Below are 21,119 nucleotides of genomic sequence, written 5' to 3' on the forward strand. Positions count from 1 at the left end.
CGCCGTGACCGACCCGACGCGTGGGGAACGCGGCAGCCCGGAGAACTCCAGTCCTCACAGAGTTAAACCTCCTCCAAGGAGACTGGAAGAGGGAGGGTCTCCGCCCACGAACACGGAGAGAATCTCGTGCCTGCGCCCCGCCCCCCGCCCGCCCACCTCAGGCCGGACGGCGGGCCGCACCTGCCCGCGCGCGCACACGCCCCCCGCGCCGGGCCTCTCTCAGCCGCCGCCGCCGCCCTCGGCACGCGCCCGCCGCGGCGCGCCCTCCCGCCCGGCCGCACCGCCCGGCCTCGGCGCGGGCCACGACCGCCGCCGCCGCCGCTCCGCCGCGCTCCTCCCGGCTGCGGGCCGCGGAACCGCCGAGCCGGCCCGCGCGGACGCTGAGGCGAGCCCCGGGCGCGGACGCTGAGGCGAGCCCCGGGCCCGGGCGTGAGGGAGCGTGGGCCGCTGTCGCGCCCGCCCGAGAGTCCTCACCGTCCCCCTCCCGCTCCTCCAAAGCACCGCCTCCCCGCCGGGTCCCCCCCACCAGCCCCTCACGCTCCACCCGCGGGGACAAGGCCTCGAGAATTCAGGGGAGTGGCTGGCCGCGGGGGGCGCGTCGCGGCTCCCGGCTCGGCTGCCCCCCCCCCCCCCCTTTGCAAGACACGGTCTGCTCCCCATTGTAGAAGCTGCGCCCCGAAGAGGACTGAGAGAGTGGTGTTCCCGGCGTGGGGCTGCAGGCAGCTCTCCGTGCGGAAGCCCTCGCAGGATTTCGGGGTGGGGCGGGGAGGGCCGAGGATTTTGGGGGAGTGGGGGGTGGGCGGGGAAGAGGACCCGAGGAGGGGAAGGACTCTGTGGAGGGAGTCGCTGAGAGACTATGGGGAAGGACCAGGAGCTGCTGGAAGCTGCTCGCACTGGAAATGTGGCTCTGGTGGAGAAACTCCTCTCTGGCAGGAAAGGAGGGATCCTGGGCGGTGGATCCGGACCCCTGCCCCTGTCTAATCTGCTAAGGTAAGGACGGGCTCCAGGTCCGGGGATGGTATGCTTTGTGATGGAACCGTCCGCCTTCCTCCTCACGGTTCTTGCACCTGCTGGCTGCCAGCGATTCATTCTTAAATTAGATAGGAAAACAGACTGGTGTGTGTGGAGAGGAGGCATGAACCTCCTAGGCGAGCTGGTGCTTCAGGTTCTTTGAGGAATTTGAAAATAGCCTTCCATCAATGCGTCAGTCAGCTACTTTTCTCCGAGCTGTGCTGCAGAACTTGTGCAGGTGCGAGTGATGAAAATTGGCGTTCCACCTGCTTTCTCTTTCTATCTGTTTATTGCAATGTTATTTGCAGCTTCCAATCCCGCCCCCCTCCTCTTTTTTTTTTTTTTTTTGGTCTATTTAAATAAAACGGACAAGGAAGCTATTGCGTGCATACAGTTACCCTGCAACAGCCACAGCCTTGGGTTTGCTGCTCTGGTCTCTTGCAGAAAGCTTTTGCTGTGCTGTGGGTTATGATCCCCCTTTCTCAGATGAAGAGGGTGAACCTCCTGATGAGATGTCATAAGTACATGGTGTGTGTGTGTGTCAAACTTGATGAGGCCGATTACGCAGCCCCAGCACTAGTTGCAGTACTAGGATGGATCCGGCTGAAACTTGGTCATTTTAGCTTAGGATGAAGCGCGCCAGGTCAGGATTGGGGCAGTAAACCCATCGTGGAGGCCTTCCAGTGTGAAAATGCTGCAGGTGAAAGAAATATCACTCCAAGTTTGTTTCAAAGACGACGGTTAAAAAAAGGCAAGGTCTTTATTCCATAGTTGGTACCTTGGGAGTAGCAGAGTTGATCTGCATAATTGAGAAACTTAAAACTTGAATTGATAGGCAAATGAACTCAGCTGGGACGGAGGAAGCCTGGCAAGTATTCATTAGATAAAATTGAAGGAATGCTCTGTTAGTTTGTAAAATCGCGGCTATTCAGTTTGTCCTGGATATTCCTGGAATCATCGTTCATTGTCTCTTGGGCAATCCATCTATTCTTTCTGCAAAAACTTTAAAAAGCTCAGATGAATTTTTTCCCTTGATTTTTGAAAACTTTCATGGGCCTCTTTTGTGGTTAATGCAAACTTCTGACTGATAACATTGTATTCTGTGTAAGTTCTCAAAGGTCTTACTGGTTGGATAGTGCAATTCATTACAATACTGGCTAATGAGAAAATGAGAAGTGCATATTACAGTGAAATGCGTTTAGTTGGTAAATATTTGCTGAGATTTAAAAAAAAGGAAGCCATGTATGTTATACGTATTTGTCGACAGTGACATTGTATTGGAATGACAGTTCATTTCAGAGCAATGAATATTTATGGGACATTTTTCCAATAGGTTTTAGAATGATGACTCGTTTGTGTATTCTCTTGTCGAATATTTTTATTTTCAAACACAGTGTGTGCATATTTCAGTTTACAACTCAACTGAGTGTCTTTAGGCACAGGTTATTTATAGAAAAGCAACTAATATCATTGCATTTTTCAATGACAGGTAAGAGGAATACTTTTACTAATGCATCCATTGGTTATAAAAATAACTGGCGGGCTCGGCACGATAGCGTAGTGGTTAAAGTCCTCGCCTTGCACACCCGGGATCCCATATGCTTGCTGGTTCTAATACCAGCGACCTTGCTTTTCATTCAGCTCCCTGCTTGTGGTCTGGGACAGCAGTTGAGGATGGCCCAAAGCCTTAGGACCTTGCACCGCAAGGGAGACCTGGAATAGCTCCTGGCTCCTGGCTTTGGATTCTCTAAGCTCCAGCTGTTGCTGTCACTTGGGGAGTGAATCAGTGGATGGAAGATCTTCCTCTCTGTCTCTCCTCTTTTGCATATCCGCCTTTCCAATAAAAATAAATAAATCTTAAAAAAAACAACTATGGCAAGAAGCCTATATGCTGAGGGAAGTTTCTCAAATAACCGAATAATGGAATTTTTGGGAAAGTTTTTTGAGAATTTAATTTCAAAGAAGACAGAATTCAAAGGCAAACATCTTTTCAATGATCCTGTTCCAGTGTGTCATAAAAAAAAACAAGGATAGATATCAAATATATTAGTAGGCTACCTGCTATTTGATGCTGACAAACCTAAGCAAAGAATCAACATGGTGGCCCACAGCACTTAATGTTGAAAGACATTAAACGAATTCCAGAATTGTGGCTCACAGTGTACATCTCTTTGCTTGTCAGAGGTAGCAGTAGTAGTTCTACAACAAGAAATGCATGTAAAAGCAAAAAAAAAAAAAAAACAAAAAAAAAACCCCAAAACGGTGAAACTAAAAACATGTGTTCCTTAAAGTAGTTTGTTCCAAGTTGTAAAAATTAGAAAACCATTGACCTTTAAACTTGCTCTCCCACTAACCCAACAACTCAAATGTTGTCATTAAAGGGAATGGCTGTTGCAATTTGGGAGTTGGAATTTTGTTCTTGGGGTTGTCTGTTCATAAAATGAGATTTCTAAAAAGGCACATTTTATTTAGTGGTCACCCTATTCACAAATGATTGTCATTAGAAATCTACTTGCAGGGTAATGGGAAATGTACTCCTCTGTTCACCACTGAACATAATGACACGTGGGCATCTTTCAGGATTTTGGAATGAATTGTGGAAGAAGTCAGGCATGTTTCCCTACTCACACCTGTGTTGTGTGATAGTAGTGTCAGGCCCTGTACTACCTGTTTACAGGTATCATCTCATTCACTTCTTACATTGACCTCAAGAAGTCACTCTTCATATCACAGACGAAGGACTAAAGAGACAGGAAGATTAAGAGCTTTCTCAAGGTCACATAATTAGAAAGGCAAAGATGTGAAATCCTGTGTTTTAAATTTGTCTTACCATGTCTTCAGTGATACTGAATTTATTTTAGTCACAAAAGTTTAAGGCACACAAAATACTGAGATACTCTAATTTGAAGATGTTTACCATGAATAATATACTTTAAAAATCCTAAATTTTGTAATTATTTTTGTTTTACCTAAAATGCATAATTTCTTTCCTTTGAGAATTTATTGGGTAAGAGCTTTCCTGAAGATGTTTTTGATGACATGTTATCACCAAGTGAATAGTAGCATTATAAAGGATGATGTGTCGACAACAAAAGCATGTCCTTGAATAAATGCAAAACCTTTCTAAGCCTCTCTGAAGTACTTAACTATTTTTTATGACCTTACTTATTTAAAAAAGTTTAAAAAATTATTGAAAAGGTATATTTACATAGAGGAGCGACAAAAAAGATCTTCCATCTACTGTTTCACTCCCCACATGGCTGTGACGACTACATTTGAGCCGAAGCCAGGAGGCAGGAATCCTCTCCAGGTCTCCCATGCAGGTGCAGGGTCCTAAGGCTTTGAACCATCCTTTGGTGCTGTCCCAGGCCACAAGCAGGGAGCTGGGTGGGAGGTGGAACAGCTGGGACACGAACTGGTGGTGCCCATATGGGATGCTAGTGCTTGTAGGCAAAGGATTACCTAATTATGTGGTGAGAATTTTGCACCGGCATCGCAGATGATGTACTGTCTTAAGCACTGCACTGACTAGAATTGTTCTGTGGTTTTGGGCAGCTCTACTTTCTTAAAAAAAAGTCTCTTTTTTTGTTGAGCTAAAGTCTAACTGCAATGATTTCCAGAAATTGGTGCTAGGTTGGCTTTCTGACCCAATACAAAGTAGTCTAATTTATCCGCTGTGTGCATTAGCAGGAAGCAGGAGCAGAGGCTGAGGGGCTAGGACTTAGAACTGGCTGGCATCGCAAGCAGCAGCTTAACCCGTGCACCACAGCGTCAGGCTCATGTCAAGAATTTCTGAGCATGTCGTGGTGTTCACTGTCTCTGAGTTAACACTTCCAGGTCCTTTTGTTCCCACTATGGGCCTGTGAAGCCATGTACTTGTGAATGTGTTTGTTGCCCTTAAATTAATCCCCTTACATTTCCTCTAATTTGTTTCAGTTTGTGTTGGTGACCTCCCTAGATTTCTTCAGTTGCTGAGTCTATCTTTAGCATATTAACTTCTCTGCATCATTTGTTACTTTAATAAGCACTTTTTTCTAGAACCAGGGTTTAAAACACCTGACATATTCCCAAAGAACCTATCCTGAGCTTAGTATAAATTTTAAAGTAGCAAACTTTATACGGAGCATTTTCCCAAACATTAAAGCCACTTAATGAAACTGTCAGCTACTTTTCTACTTTATGCCTGTGAAAATATTGTGAGATATTTTATCTGTGACCTTTCTAGATCCATGTTATGTTCTTTTATGCCATTTCTTTGATCTGCTTCTTCAGTAGCAAGTCTGTAAATTCCACCCAAATCAGGCTACTTTATTCTTCTCTCTATCTGGTAATGAACCACTGATAATTCCTCATATTGATGAGAATTCCCTCTGCCTTCTTGTATCTAATTCTTCTAGGAATGGATACTTAACACTTATGTAAATCAGCTATGTGTCTCTTATGATCTCTGGAGCTTCAGTAATCTAACATTATTTATCTTTTCCTGTTTGAAAATGATTCTCACTAGGGAAGGTAGGAACAAAGTAGAATCAGATTCTTGGTATTGTTACATATTGCGGGAAATCCTCCAGTGCTCTGAAACCGTTGCGGTTCTGCTCTGTTAGATCTTGAAGTTACATTAAGAATTGTTTGTTTACCTTCTCCCTTTCCTAAACCTAGCTGGAGACATTTGCCTCTTTTCTGGATGAATATAAGTTTCTCTTTTATGTTTGTTTTCAGTCATACCCCCTCACTACCCTCTATTGTCATTAAAGAAATCAGCTCCTCAAAGCTCATTGGAGTATTCAAATGGAGTTTCCCCTCCTCTTGCTCCAGAGTACATGTGAAATTTAATTTTACTTACATCTTTCATGTAACAGCTGAAAAACCTTTTAAAACCTCTCTTGCCTTGTGACAATTACTTTTTGTCCTAAACAAAAATGATTCAGTCTTAAAATGTATATTATTATTATTGCCTGAGTCTAGACTTAAGGATTGCTTTTGTTCCAAAATGGCAGTAAAAATTTGTTAGTGCCTCAAATACATTTGATTTCCTTACTGCCTCAGTGTTGAGTACTACAAAAAGATTATTTAATAAATTCCTGAGTTTAAACAATTCAATTCCTAAGATACCTATGTGTGTGGCCTGGCATGGTAATCTAGCTGCTAAAATCCTTGCCTTGCATGTGCTGGGATCCCATATGGGTGCTGGTTCTAATCCTGACAGCCCTACTTCCCATCCAGCTCCCTGCCTGTGGCCTGGGAAAGCAATGGAGGACAGCCCCAAAGCCTTGGAACCCTGTAATTGCATGGGAGACCAGGATGAAGCTCATGGCTCCAGGGTTTGGATTAGCTTAGCACTGACCATTGGGGCCACTTGGAGAGTGAGTCAGCGGATGGAAGATCTTCCTCTCTGTCATTCCTCCTCTGTATATATGACTTCCCAATAAAAGAATAAATCTTAAAAAAAATGCCTGTGTGAAAGCACAGATTAGTAAGAATGTGGAATAAATCTGGCCAACAAAAACATAAAAAGTTTATAAAATTTTGGGATTCAGGATTCAGCTTTTATGAAGTTTTTGGTCATTGGTGCAGGCAAATAAGAGACAACTGAGATCTGTTGCAATTTTCACATCTATTTGGGTAATTGTAGTTATTGACACCTTCGTACAAAAAAAATCACTTTTCAGGGAATAAAACAGAGTTGGTTAAGCTGCATGAAACTTGTATCTATAAAAATAGTCAAGTTGCAAGTGGGTTATCTATTTTAGATAGTAATGATGTTTGAAGCGATGATTGCATCATTATGTTCAGGGAGCTGTGTCTGCCAGAGTGAACAGTGCAGTGCCAGCTGCTTGATGGGGAGTAAGGAAGGAGGAGAGGGAATGGAATATTGACCTCTTTCTCCACTGGGCACGGATTTCAGCTTCCTCTTCAGAATTGGGAGGATGATAAATAGCAGTAAACTAGAGTAGCCAGCCAGTGACTGCTACTCAGCTGGTCCATTCTTTCTGTTGAAGATTGATTTGAAAGAGTTGCAGAGAGAAAGAGAATGAGAGACACCATCCTTTCCACATGGTTGCAACAGCCACCTGGGAGCTGAATCTCCCACTGGGGTAGCAGGGGCTCTACACTGCTTTTCCTAAGCAGGGAACTGGACTGGAACTGGAACAGCCAGGACCCGAAATACTCCCCCTTATGGGATAGACACTTGATTATATACCTGAGAAATGGAGTATTATGGGGCTAGTGATAAAGAAGGCTTTTGCTGCTTATTTGTCCCTAGAGTTTTGTTAGGTTTATATACATTCATCTAAGGAAAATATGGTATTTATTGCCAGAAGTTATTTCTTAAACATTTATCATCAACAACAAAGATATGGAATAGAATTATGTAACTGTAACATCTAATGTGGCTTAAAATTAAAATTCTTACATATGTATTTTTATTAAAGAAATTTCATGTTGCAAGTTACCTTCCGTACATACATTATTCCGTAATGTACAGGGTAGGTATTTGAAGTTGACTCCAGGATCCCAGTTAGCCTTCTTAAACTTTAAGTTTTCTTTCTCTTGTATAACTTATTCTTAGTCACTTTGGATTCTTGATTGTTAAGAAATTACTAATATGCATTTGAAATGTATTATGCATTTTTACAAATATGTGAGATATATATATGGTGTTTTGAATCTACTGAAAAACTGGAATATTTACTTACAGAGTTCTGTTTGGTGTAGATGTTTTCCTGCTAGTGTGGAGACATGGGAATGAGTGGGTGTGTGTTTGGGGGAGCAGTGAGAATTATGCAGGGGTGTTCTTTGGCTTGGTAAACTTCAGTAGTAGGGTAGTATATAACAGAATTGTTTAATGTAGGTTTCTTTGTCTGTAGATTATATTGACTGTCATTTCAAAGATTGAAAAAAAAACTTGGAAGCTGTAATCAGAGGGAAAAAACGAAGAATTTGTAATGGTTACACTATTTTTAGAAAGCTTTTTCATTAGTTTGTATTATGCTATGCATCATGGTGTCCTTAGATTAAACTTATTAATCAGAGAATCAAGTGCTATTTAAGTAGACCAAGAGTGGATCAGAATTTTTGTAAAGAACTAACAACTAAAAATAGTGACAACAAAGCATGCTCACATACTGTTTCAACAAGTATTTGATATCTTATAGATTCTAAAACTGAAAAAGATTAACTCTGCCAATGCCAGTACAAGTAGGATGAAGGGACAGGTATATAAACAAAGAGTTAAAATACCATGGGATGTGTACTACAGTGACTCACTGAGAACAAGGAGGAGGCCCTCTTCCTTCCTCCTGGGAGGAATAGGCAAGGGGAAACTTCAGGGTGAAGGTGATAGGTTAATCTTGTAGGAAGAGTGTTTTCCATTTTAACAAGTTGGGAACAGGACATTTGAGGCGGAAGAAGCTGTATATTCAATAAGTGTGTGAAAACAAATAATGCAATTTGAGCAGTTATAAGTAGTTTGCTGTGCAGAGGAGACTGAGGGAATTTGAACTTTATCCTGACAGCTGTGGAAGTCCTTGACTTCCCTGTCCCCCATTTTCTTTTTGTTCTCATTGGTTCACTTATGATAATAATATGACTGTGTTTTAAAAATTTAAATAAAGCAGCCCAATGTGGTAGCCTAATGGTTAGCCTTACACATGATGAGATCCCATATGGGTGCCGGTTCTAATCCTGCCAGCCTTGCTTCCCATCCAGCTCCCTCCTTGTGGCCTGGGAAAGCAGTCGAGCACAGCCCAAAGCCTTGGGACCCTGCACCCATGTGGGAGACTCGGAAGAGGCTCTGGGCTCCTAGCTTTGGATCGGTGCAGCTCTGGCTGTTGTGGCTGCTTGGGGTGTGAATCACTGGACGGAAGATCTTCCTCTCTGTCTCTCCTCCTCTTTGTATATGTGACTTTACAATAAAATTAAAAAAAAAACTTTGAATAAAGGACATAAAACTTTCTGATCCTATTAGTAAAACAACTTAAGTATTTTTTAAACATAAATAAAGCCTACAATTTTGTGTCCAGAATTTTTCTTTTTTCTTTCTAAAAATGTACTTATTTGAAGTTTAGAGAAAGAGGAATACCGATCCCCTGGTTTGCTCCCCAAATGGTCATGATGACTGGGGCTGGACAAGCCCATAATTCCGTCTTGGTTTCTCATGTGGGTGGCAGCGGCCCAAGTACCTAGGGGATCATCTGCTTTCCCAGGCACAGCAGTAGGGAGCTGGATTGGAAGTGGAGCAGCTGGGACTTGAATTGGTTTTCATTTTGGATGCTGGTGTTGTAGGCAGCTACTTAGCTTGCTGTGCTACAACACCAGCCCCTAAATTGTCCAGTTAATAGCATATCATAAATCTTCACTGGTACTAGAATCATAATCCTTTTAAAGATATAATAGTATTTTATGCAGTGCAGAATTATCATAGATCTCCATCAGAATTACCTATTTTTTTGTGATTTTTCATCTTTTCTTAAAGTTTTGATGATCTTTACCTAGTTGATTATGGCTCAAAGGGTCAAAGACTACAGGAAGGTGGGTACGACCGTTATTTCCACATTTTCTTTTTTCCTCCTTGTATCTGCTGGAAGGGCAGAGACAAAGGGGGAAGCCATACCCACCCTCCCAACCATCTCAGGGTCCCCAATGTGAGGCATGCTCTGAGGGCACTGCTCAAGTGGTTTCGATAGTTCAACTGTTCTGAATTGCTGCCAGTCTCGCCATTCCAAGCACAATGAAATCTCTCCAGAATCCACTGGCTGAGATAGTCCACCTTAGCGTCTCCACTTGCCCAAATTTTCACTGTCAGCACTTGGCTAGGGTAGTTGATCGATTTGTTTTGTACTCTGTTCTGGTATCTGGTGTCCTATGCAGGCTCCAGTGTACATTAACAGATGCCTTTTCTGAGACCCACAGATTCTTATTACCTAATCATTTCCCATAATGCTAGATATTTGGATGATTTTTAACTTGTTGTTAATATAAGTAATGTTTACAAGTATTATTTTCCGTAAGAGTGCATTCTTATGTTGCATATCTAGAAATAGAAGTGCTAATATTTTATACCCAGCTTTATATTGACCACTCTACATGCTTTATATTCAGTCTCCACAATAATCCTGCAAAGTCATTATTACTAATCCTATTTTTAATCTAACAGAGGACCAGGAAGTATGAATAACTTGCTCAAAGTTATAAAACTAGTGAATACAGATCCAAGATTGAAATTCAGATATTTCTGAATCTGGCACAATGGCTTAATTGACTAATCCTCCCCCTTACAAGTAACAGGATCCATATGGGCATCAATTCATATCCCAACTGCTCCACTTCCTATCCAGCTCCCTGCTTGTGTCCTGGGAGAGCAGTGGAGGATGGACCAAAGCCTTGGGACCCTGCATCCATGTGGGAGACCTGGAAGAGCTTCTGGCTTTGGATCAGCTCAGCTTTGGCTGTTGTGGTCATCTGGGAGTGAACCAGTGGATGAAAGATCTTTCTCTATGTCTCTGCTTCTTTCTGTAAAATGCCTTTCCAATAGAAATAAATTTTAAAAAGGAATTCAAATATTTCTGATTATAGATCTTTCTGTGGTGCTATGTTCCTTTCTAGTTTGTTAAGGAATAAATGTCTGACCCAGGTTAAAATGCTCATATATTTCTCCTGTATATAGAATGTATGTTTTTAAAATAGTTGTATAATAGCATATTTAGTTCCTGCATGATTTTTGATCTTGTGCCTGTCATGACTTTTAAAATATGAGAATTTGTCTCTTGATAGCACATGAATGCCAAATGTGGTACAGAATATACCCTAAAACTAGAATTGCTTTTGACGTATAAATCGCCAGTTGCTGGTAATCAGGATGGTGGCAGAATGAATGCATTTGCCACTAAGTGTAGAGCAAGGATCCTGGCAAGTATCACTTCATTCTTGGACTACCTCTCAGGTGAAGGTAAAGGTGCTTACAGAGTTGGGCTTGAGAGGATTTTCACCTCGTGACCATGCATCATGGCTGGCCTGCAATGTCCATGGTTGTCCTCCGATTGCTTGTTGCTATCATGTCCTTTGGGGAATGTTGAAGTACGTGTGAGCTTCAGTCAGTTTGGAAGCCAGCTGTAGGTGAGTTACTTTTTCTTTTCCCCAAGAATTATTTTATCTGAAAGGCAGATTTACACAGAGAGGAGAGACAGAGAACCTTATATCCTTTGGTTCACTACGCAAATGGATGCAGTGGCCAGAGAGTTGTGCTGATGTGAAGCCACAAGAAACAGGGACTCCTGGGTCTCCCAAGGACCTAAGCCATCCTCTGCTGCTTTCAAAGACCATACACAGAGCTGGATTGGAAATGGAGCAGACAGAATTTCAGCTGGCACCTCCATGGGATGCTGACACTGCAAGTGGAGGATTAGCCTGCAAAGCCACAGTGCTGGCTGGCCCTGACACTTACCTTTCACTATTTATCTGGAGTTCCTGGGAAAGAAAGAAACCCTGAACATCACAATGCTATCTATAGGAAATGAATCAGCTGAAGAGTCCAGTAATTAGAACCTTGTGGCACTGATAATAAATGACCTTGTATGACTGGCTACATCATTCCCTATATTCAGTGAATTACTTTATCAGGCAGTTGATTTGGAATCATAAAAGCAGGCAAGGAAACCTTGTGAGGGGAGGGATGCTGCGAGGGATTCTGGAGCCTGCATGTGCATTCAAGGCACTTTATAGTGGTTCAGTGTCAAACTGCTTGTTCCAACACAAATGAGAGAGCTAAAGCTGTTTCAGACTATTCCTTCATCTGCCAAGCGAGGCTGCTCTGGTGTGGACATCCTCCTCCTCTGGCTTGGGCACTATCCTCCTAATTGGCCACTTCAGCTTTCTTCTTTTCACTGATATGGCTGTCTGGTTTTCTCTGCCTGCCTTGCTTAATGGCTTCAAGGATGGAATTGTTCAGGAAGAGAAGAGAAATGAGGAGGGAGGAAAACAGAGATAGTGGAAGAGGAAGTGGAGGATAGTAACATAATATTCTTTTTTATCTGTGATAATGATGGGAGTGATGACAACAATAGTAACATCTTTCCAAGTCAGCAAGGCATGTGATACTTTGTACTGGAAGAAAATGAGTCAATGGGTGACTAATAGTTTTAGGTAAGGTGAAGGTGAGAGCCAAAGGCCGAGTATTGTGTGGTAGTTCTCCTGGACGGCAATTCTTCGTGCATTTTGGAGGGGATGTGATGATAATTTGTTAAGCTGGTCAACAGTTTGCATTTTTAATGCTTTTTTCCCTTTCATATATATTGTTGACATAGTTTAGTTCTTTAGATTGAAAAAATATATTTTGCTCTGTTTAGCTGAAGGTCTTTGTTTAGACATGTCAGTAGAATACATTGTCAAGAATTTCAGTAAGATGATGATAATGCAGAAAAGGGTTACAGATGCATGGAGATAGTAACTCCCTGAGGAAGTTGGATTTGCAGAATTTTTTTTTAAGATTTATTGATTTTTATTGAAAGGCAGATATACAGAGAGCAGGAGAGACAGAGAGGAAGATCTTCCTTCTAATGGTTCACTCCCCAAGTGAGCGCAGTGGTTGGAGCTGAGCCAATTTGAAGCCAGGAGCCAGGAGTTCTTCTGGGTCTTCCACGCGGATGCAGGCTCCCAAGGGTTTGGGCTGCCTCAGCTGCTGTCCCAGGTCACAAGCAGGGAGCTGGATGGGAAGCAGGGCTGCTGGGATTAGAACTGGTGCCCATATGGGATCCTGGCACATTCATGGCAAAGACTTTAACCACTATGTTATCGCGCCAGGGCCCGATTTGTAGAATTTGATAAGAGATGAAGGTTTTAGTAGGTGGGTTTTCTTGTCCTATGATATTCCCACTATGATTTTTTGATTTATTTATTTTTATCGGAAAGAAAGATAGAGGAGGAGAGACAGAGAGAAAGATCTGTCTGTTGATTTACTCTCCAAGTGGCCACAATGGCTGGATCTGAAGCCAGGAGCCAGGAGCTTCTTCCAGGTCTCCCATGTAGGTACAGGGTCCCAAGGCTTCGGGCAGTCCTCCACTGCTTTCTCAGGCCACAAGCAAGCAGATGGATGGAAAGCAGGTTGCCAGGGCATGAATTAGTGCCCATATGGGATCCTAGCGTGTGCAAGGTGAGGACGTTAGCCACTAGGCTACTGTGTCAGGTCCAATATTCTCACTAAGATTTTTAAAATGTCACATAAACATTATGTTCAGAAACTGACCAAGTGTATTTTAAAAGATAGGAAATATGTATAAGATTTATTAAAAAAATAATTGCTCCAAATGAACCAGGATAGTAAATAATCTACACACACATACATATATTTTAAATAGGAATCTGTAATTCTTAGAAATATACCTAAGCAAAGAAACTTCCAGGAAACTCTCAGTAAACATTTTCTACAGCTGTAAAAATAAGATGGTTCTCATAAAAAAATGAGAAAAGTCATTGAGAGTATTGCAGGAATAATTCATTGCACTAATTTTCTATGCTTTGGAAGATCATTCAGCTTCTCATGCCAAATTCCAGAAAAAAATATTCAGCATTATCCCTTGTTGCTTTCCTTGTGTAGGATTGTGGAAAAGTGGTCAGAATTCTAGTTTTACTGCCTAAGAAGTAAACAGGGCCGGATTAGAGATGATGTAATTAATGTAAAGAGTAGTATCTTAATGTAAAGAATAATAGAAAGAGATGATGGCTCCTATTCTTTCTCTCTTTATGGTGAAAAACACATATTTAGATGTAAAAAGCTGGATGCAGTTTCGATGATCCCAATTTTGTTGGTGACATCCAGAACATCAGGGCTGATCAGGAGATTGAGTCTGGCCACATCAGTGTCATAGCTTCTTCACAGCTTAGTTGGTCTGGTGCTTGTTGGCCTTGACATCCACAACGAACACAAACGTGTTGTTGTCTTCTGTCTGTGGTCAGGGGAAACTTGATGATGGCGTAGTGGTCAAGCTTGTTTCTCCTGAGGGGCGCTCTCTCGAGGGTACTTGGGCTGCCACCGCAGGTGTGGCATGTTGGCTGCCAGCAGGTGGATGACGTGCTGTCTTGTTCTTCTGGTGGCTGTAGATACAGAATCACCTTCTTGTCTTCAGGGGCTTGGCCTCTCGGCCTTAGGCTTAGCAGGGAGGAGGGGTGTTAGGAGCTTCCGTCTTTCCCTTCGGTGCCATCTTGGTGAAAAGGGCCCCGTTCTTTGTTAACCTTCTTGTTTTCTCATAATTAATGCTTCTAGTAATAACACACAGCCTTTTCGCAGTATTTGTACCTCGCTGTCCTATTTTTATAGAGACCTTTAACATGAACAGAAGTTGTTCCTAACTTGGACATGAATTTGTGGCATTCATTGGCAAAACAAGGAACTATGCAGCAACTTGTCTTAGCTATCCCATGTTAGCATTTAAATGCTCTCCCAATCTTATGCATATTGGCACTAATAGATACTTGTTTTCTCAGCAGTCCAATCCATGATGTTACCATCATTTCTCTCATGGATAGAACAGATCTGTAATATTCCTTGGAAGTCTTGCTTGCTTGTTCTTCAAGGGAAATATGAGAAGTCAGTGTCCTGTAATCAAGGAAAACTTAAAAACTGCCAGGCCATTGGGAAAACTGGGAAAGAAGGCAGCAAGGCTGGGGAAGGGGAGTGGATGAGTGGAAGAATGGGGTCTTGTAGCATGATCTAGAAGGTCTCAGTCCAGTTTCACAGTTGGGGCCACCGGTGTGGTGGGATGAGGCGAAGGAGACAAAACTCAGAAAAGGAGCATGTGCAAGAAATGTTTTGTTTTGTTTTTTTTACCTCAACTATTTTGTGAATTTCTTGAATGTATACACTCAAACCAGTGGTCTTTCTGTGCTTTATGTTTCACACTTTTTCTATATGTTACGCTTGGCTTCTTCAAAGAACCAGAACATGTGATAGAATCAGGCACTGTACCCAAGGCCACAGTGGTCTTAGGAGCAATGTTGTAATTGCAAAGTCACTCAAAAACTGTAGCCTACCTTTTCTCTTTTCCGTAGTTACTATTTTTTAAATATGCATCTATTTTTGATCAGTGATAAGAGACTCTTGTGCATTCTTAGTTGACTCTGAGCTCAGACCTGCAGTAGGAACATTATCTAATTATAAGTTTACAAAGATCAGACACATTCCAAGATTTCTCTTTTTTCCTTTTTAGTGGTTAACATTTCTAGGTTCCCTGATTCTTTTCTCTCCGATTTGCTTTCTTGAAAGTTTAGCTGTTTTGCCTCAGCAACTTGGCTGTGTCAGCTTTTGTTGCTAAATGCTGTGGCCAGGAAACTAGAAAATGCTCTGTGACTAAGGAAAGAGAAAGGTAGGATGCTTAAGGAAAGGAAGGCTAAGTGAGAGAGACAAGGTTTGGTCATGGTTTTATCATGGTTTTCTCAAGGTACTTTATGTGACTAATTCAGTTAAATACCTGTACAGCCAGATTGTTTTGGAAGTGTATCAGGGAATGTCCTGGATAGGGGGATACAGCCTAGAAAACCGTAAAGTTTATCAACAGTGATTCTCAGATTTCTACATTTGGCTTTAGAAACTTTGTAACATGATTAAACTTGTGTTTTTAATATGTGTCTTTGAAACATTATTTCTAAATACCCACACATGAAAACCTTAAATCTATATTTTCGCATTTATATATTACACATTTTATTCATAGTTAAAATCTCCTGTTCTTTTTGCAAATAAAGTGCTCATTTTGGCTGTTTTCCAGATATGACAGTTGGTGGACATGCTTCAGTAGAGAAAAGGAAATTTTCCCTGCTTATCTACTCTCTCCCGTCTGCCCAAGATAGTGTGTCTGTCAATTGTGACCTGATTTTGAAATAATTTATTAAATGGAGGGATGCATGATGTTATTTAAAATTTTGATATGACATTGAGTTTCAGTCCCTTATAATAAGGTTTTGACTAGATTCTTTAAGTGAGGTATGTTGCTCATGGAAATTTAAAGATTTCTTAACTTCTTTAGTGGATTTGATTTCATTTAGTGTCAAATATAACTAATGTTTACTCAGGAAATTAAACACACATGTATATTCAGAAGGTGAAGAACTCTGTTTTTTTCTGGCTATGAAAACACTATTTTGGAAATATGTTTAATTTATATAGCTAAGAATGTCCTTTTATTATTAAGTTAGATTACTGGAGAAAAATAATAGGCAAATTTATTATTTTCATTAGGTATATTGATACATTTCTTTTTTGTGCTAAAATCTATATGCAGTTCATAGTTTAAGGTTTTAAATGTGTAATCTTTTCTTTTGAAATTAGGAGAGTAGTTCAAACAAATGACATTTCTTTTAAAAGGCATGCTCCTTGGGGGTGGACATTTGGTACAGCTGTTAAGATGCAGCTTAGGATGTCCACATTTATATCAGGGAGCCCAGATTGGGGACTCGGTTATGCTCCCAGCTGCAGCTTCTTGCCAGTGTGCCTCCTGGGAGGCAGCCCGTCCGATTGGCTCCCTGCCACCCATATGGGGGACCTGGATTGCACTGGGCTCTCGTTTTCAGCCTGGCCCAGTTTCTGCTGTTGCAGGTGTGTTTGGGAGTGAACCATTGAGAGACAGCTCTCTTATTTGCTGTCTCTTTTTACTATCCCTCTCTCCCCATTCCTTTACCTTTCCAAAAAAATAAAAATTTAGAAACCGTTTATTCAAAATAAGCAACAGACTGGGATTTTTCTTACCACATAAAATTATTTTGGTTTAAAAAAATATTAAAAATATTCTATCCTAAACCTGAAGCTCTAATCCATTCCTTTCTCATACTCTAAATTTACTTTCTCCAGTGCCCTACTGAACCGTCTCCCCCTCGGTGGAAGCGTGGAACTCAAATGCTCATTAACTTTGCCCATGGTTTTTCTCTGTCCCTTATGTGACTCCTTTGTTGGTAGGGAGCTGCCATTTATGTAAGCCAGAAATACTAGAACGTGCTTGACCTTACTCGCATCAGTTCGTTGTCACCACCTCCAGTACTAACCCTATCCATCTCTTCCTTCTCACGCTATTATAGGAATCGCCTAAAATGTATTACTCTTTGACTTAGGAACATGCTGGTGGCTTTCCACTGCTTTAAAGGACAGACTCTTTGGCATTCATTTCAGGTTCTTTGTGATTTGGTCCCTTCCTGCCGGCCTCATTTTTTTTGACTGCCTTTCTTTGCTGTGCCTGGTATTGTTAGCAGGTACCATAGACTCACCTATTGCTACCCCCATGAATATCCATCTTTCCCTGTGTGCATGTAGCCCTGTTCAACCTCTCACATCTAGTATAATCATGACTTCTGGGGAGCTCTTCCTAGTCTCCATTTCCAATGCTTCCCTGGCAACTTATATACAGTACCTGTTTTTAGCACTAAGAACTTAGCATTCTAATTGTTTGCTTATATTTGCCTTTCCCGAGACCCTGAATTCCTTTAGGTCTGAGGTCTTGGCTTAATTATCTTTTTAAAGCTCTCTACAAATATTATAATTTTATGCCTAGAACATGTTCATGAGTCCATTCAGAAAGTTATTGAAGAAATAGTGAGTATGCAAGGAATAGAGCACATGCTAATGACACATGAATTGGACTGTGTTTTTTGAATTAGTTGTTGACTAGTAACATAATGTTGGTTAGCAACCTCAGTGCTTAGAATAATTAAGTGTAATTTATGAAAGCACATAGGTGCTAGCGACTGTGCTCTTTGTGCTGGACTTGTTAGTTTGTGGGACGATGAGACTCAGAGATACTTAATAACTTGACTAAGTAAATAACAGAGTTGCATTTAGAAATCAGGGCTTCTTGACTCAGGCCCAAGTTTTGTCCTCAGTATTGGAGTGGGACATTATCAGCAATGTAGGGAGAAAAAAACAGAAGTCACATTATTTTTAGGATAAAGGCAAATTTGGAACTGTAGCATCTACTTTGTACTACAGATTCCAGAGAGGCCTGGAAGATCTTTGGGGACAGGCAGTGGTAGTTCATATTCTTTGTCACTCCCGATGAATTAAGCAATGAATGAAGAGGCAATAAAATAGAGAGGAGCTAAAAACAATTAAGTGAAGAAAGAAAGCAAAGAGAAGAACGAATTAAGAGGTAATTTTGCTCAGTAGGTGCATACCAGGTTTGGAAAAAAAGGGAAGGCAAATGGGCACAGCGTGATGGGTTAGTTGGCTAATCCTCCTTTTGCAAGTGCCAGGGTTCCATATGGGCGCTGGTTTGTGTCCTGGCTGCCCCAGTTCCCATTCAGCTGCCTGTTTGTGGCCTGGCAAGGCAGTAGAGGATGCCCAAAACTTTAGGACTCCGCATCCACGTGGGAGTCCTAAGGAAGTACTTGGCTTTGGATCAGCTCTGCTTTGGTTGCTGCAGCTATTTAAGCAATGAACCAGTAAATGGAAGCTCTTTGTCTGTCTCTCCTTCTCTCTGCAGATCTGCCTTTCCAGTAGAAGTGAATGAATCTTTAAAGGGATTGGAGTAAGGGAAAGCAAATGCTCATTGAACATCAAGTATAAGCTAGTCTGATTGGTATATCACATTGCCGTTTGTCACCTCAAATTTTTGAGGTAAATGTTGTTTTCCCTGTTTGCATTTGGTTAAGTTTTAAAGGAGGTGAAACATCTGGCTCCAGACCCTGTGTTAGTGCCTGATGGAGGCTACATTCAAAACTGGTTCTCAGACTCTTAGAAGGATTAATGGTTTCAGTTGCAGCTTCTGATGTCTCTGTGTGGCTGCAGTATAAATAGGTCATCAGAGGGCTGTGTTTGGTGCACTAGTTAAGAATGCCCTATGGGTACCTGCCTTCCATTTTGGAGTATCTGGATTTAAATCAAGTTCTGCAGCTGATTTGAGCTTCGTAATAGTGTGTACTTCTGGGCGAGGGAGGCGAGCAACAGGTGGTCTTTGACACCCATATGGGAGACCCAGGCTTAATTTCTGGTTCCTGAGTTTGAGTTTACTAGTCTGAGCTGTTGCAGGTATTTGGGGAGTGAACCAGTGGTTGGGAAATCTCTCTTAGGGTCATTTTCTTTGCATTTCAAATAAATAAGAATTTAAAAAACTCATCATGGTGGATTAATAAGGAGTTATGCAGGGGCAGTTGGCCCAATCAAGTGGATATTTTATGTGGGTGCTGTTAGTAATCAGTATTGTTATATTTTTTAAAGGGAGAATGCATGTGATGTGATTTTGATCTCTTCTTTGGAGTCCTGCCTGTTACTCTAAATTGAGAGCTGTACTAATCAGGATGACATTAGAATAGTTTAACAACTTGGAAGGCACAAGCATGACCAATCAAAGGGGTGGTGGCTGCACATACATGGAGAGGCTCTGTGATGCATTTTAGTCCAGCTGTGCAGACTGTTAGCTCTGTTCAGAAGCTGTTTTGTCTGTGAAACTGAGAGACAGCCTGAATTGTATTATAGATTTATTCTGTCATCCAGATTTATATATATATATGTATATACACATTATATATGTATATACGTATATATGCTAAACAAATTAGCATTTACAGTGAGAATGACATTTAAGAAAAAGGAAAGGAGATCTAGTGGAATGATGAAGCTCTAATTTACATGCTGTTCCCAATCTCCCCAAACCCCAATTGAAAAAAACTGCTTAGTATTTAGTTTGTTGTTCATCTGTTTGTTCATTTGCTCATTCATTCATCCTAGCATATTTTTATTTCAATACTATTATCTCTCAATTCTGAGAAAGGATTTTCTTTAAAAAATCTTTTCAGCTTCAGAGTAGGAATTGATTGTAATGAGTCTAACTTTGAATTATTTATGCATCTGGCTGATATACTAAGCTGCAAGCTATTTAAGTGTAGGGGATGTGCCTTTAATTTTTTTTTTTAGGTTTTCTACCTGTGATGCCTAGCACAGTACTTTAACACATATTTTGGTGACTGAATGAAAGAACTCTAAGATCTATAACTAGCCAGTTTCATATGTATGTCTTTTTGCAGCTTAATCTTGAAGGTTATTGACTTATGTATCTCCTCTGGTGACCGTATAATGAACTCTTAAAATCCCTGAATTACTGACCTGGAAATAGGCAGCAGTTTTCTTAGATGACTGAAGAAAGATCAGATGAAATGCTGGGATTCAAATTTAGATGGGACAAGCCCTTCTAAAAGTTGTTCTGGGTGTGTGTAGTGTCAAATTATGTTGTTAATCTGGGGTTTTGGGAACAAGAAGTGATTAAGATTATTCAGGTTTGGATGGAAAATAGTCTGTAATATCCAAGGCCACAAAATAAGGGTTTCTGTGATGAGAATGAAGCCCACTGAGCCTTGGAACTGCACAGAGGCAACAGTGCCTTAGGTGCCACCAGTCAGAAGAACCAAGGATCTAGAGTTAGTCTGTGACAGCATTGTTGGGGAAAGGCAAAGTCTATTGTGTAGACAAAGGGCATGCAAACAGAGGTGCAGAAGGGAGCTTGAGCTTCAGTCTATGGCAGGTTTTACCTGATGGTTGATTTTCTTTTTTGTTGCTTGAAAGGCATATTAATAGAGACAAAGAGAAACAGAGAGATCTTCCTTCTGTGAGTTCACTTCCCAAATGGCTGCAGTGGCTGGAGCCACGCCAATCAAAAACCAGGATCAAAGAGTGTCTTTCTGGGTCTCTACTGTAGATACAGGAGTCCAAGGACTTGAGCTATCCTCTCCTGCTTTCCCAGGCAATAAACAGTAATCTGAAAAAGAAGTGGAGCAGCCAGGACATGAACCAGTGCCCATATGGGATGCGGATATCACAGGTGGAGGATTAGCTTGTCATACTAGTATGCTGGCCCTGATTGTTGATTTCATTTTAGGTCTTAGAATATGAGTGAAGTAGCTTTTGAGTTAGATTTCTCCATCTTGAAGCTGTTGATATTTATGACAGAAAATAATTTGTTGGGGTTGGGGTGGGGATGCTGTTTGTACTCTAGGATTGTAGCATCCCCACCTATATTTATTAGATACTATAAGACAATTCTTTTCTTTTTTTTAAATAGGATTTATTTATTTTCACTGGAAAGGCATATCTATAGAGAGAAGGAGACACAAAGAACTTGCATCCACTGATTCTGTCC

At 41.4% G+C, this 21,119-nt stretch overlaps 1 protein-coding gene across 6 annotated transcripts in view; it reads left to right on the forward strand.

Moving 5' to 3' along the window:
* The first annotated feature begins 465 nt into the window (after positions 1 to 465).
* ANKS1B (ankyrin repeat and sterile alpha motif domain containing 1B) overlaps positions 466 to 21,119 on the forward strand; it is a 1,034,668-nt gene continuing 1,014,014 nt past the window's right edge. For 3 of the 6 annotated variants that reach the window (XM_040980136.1, XM_040980153.1, XM_040980163.1), the window contains exon 1: positions 466 to 990. In XM_040980136.1, coding sequence (XP_040836070.1) covers positions 857 to 990 — 134 coding nt within the window. In that variant the 5' untranslated portion in view covers positions 466 to 856. The remainder of the gene's footprint in view (positions 991 to 21,119) is intronic. The other 3 variants (XM_040980144.1, XM_040980172.1, XM_040980129.1) reach the window with 2 other exon arrangements.

This window comes from Ochotona curzoniae, unplaced genomic scaffold, assembly GCF_017591425.1.
Source record: "Ochotona curzoniae isolate NIBS_2020 unplaced genomic scaffold, NIBS_Ocur_1.0 contig_1014, whole genome shotgun sequence".
NCBI classification, from domain to species: Eukaryota; Metazoa; Chordata; class Mammalia; order Lagomorpha; family Ochotonidae; genus Ochotona; species Ochotona curzoniae.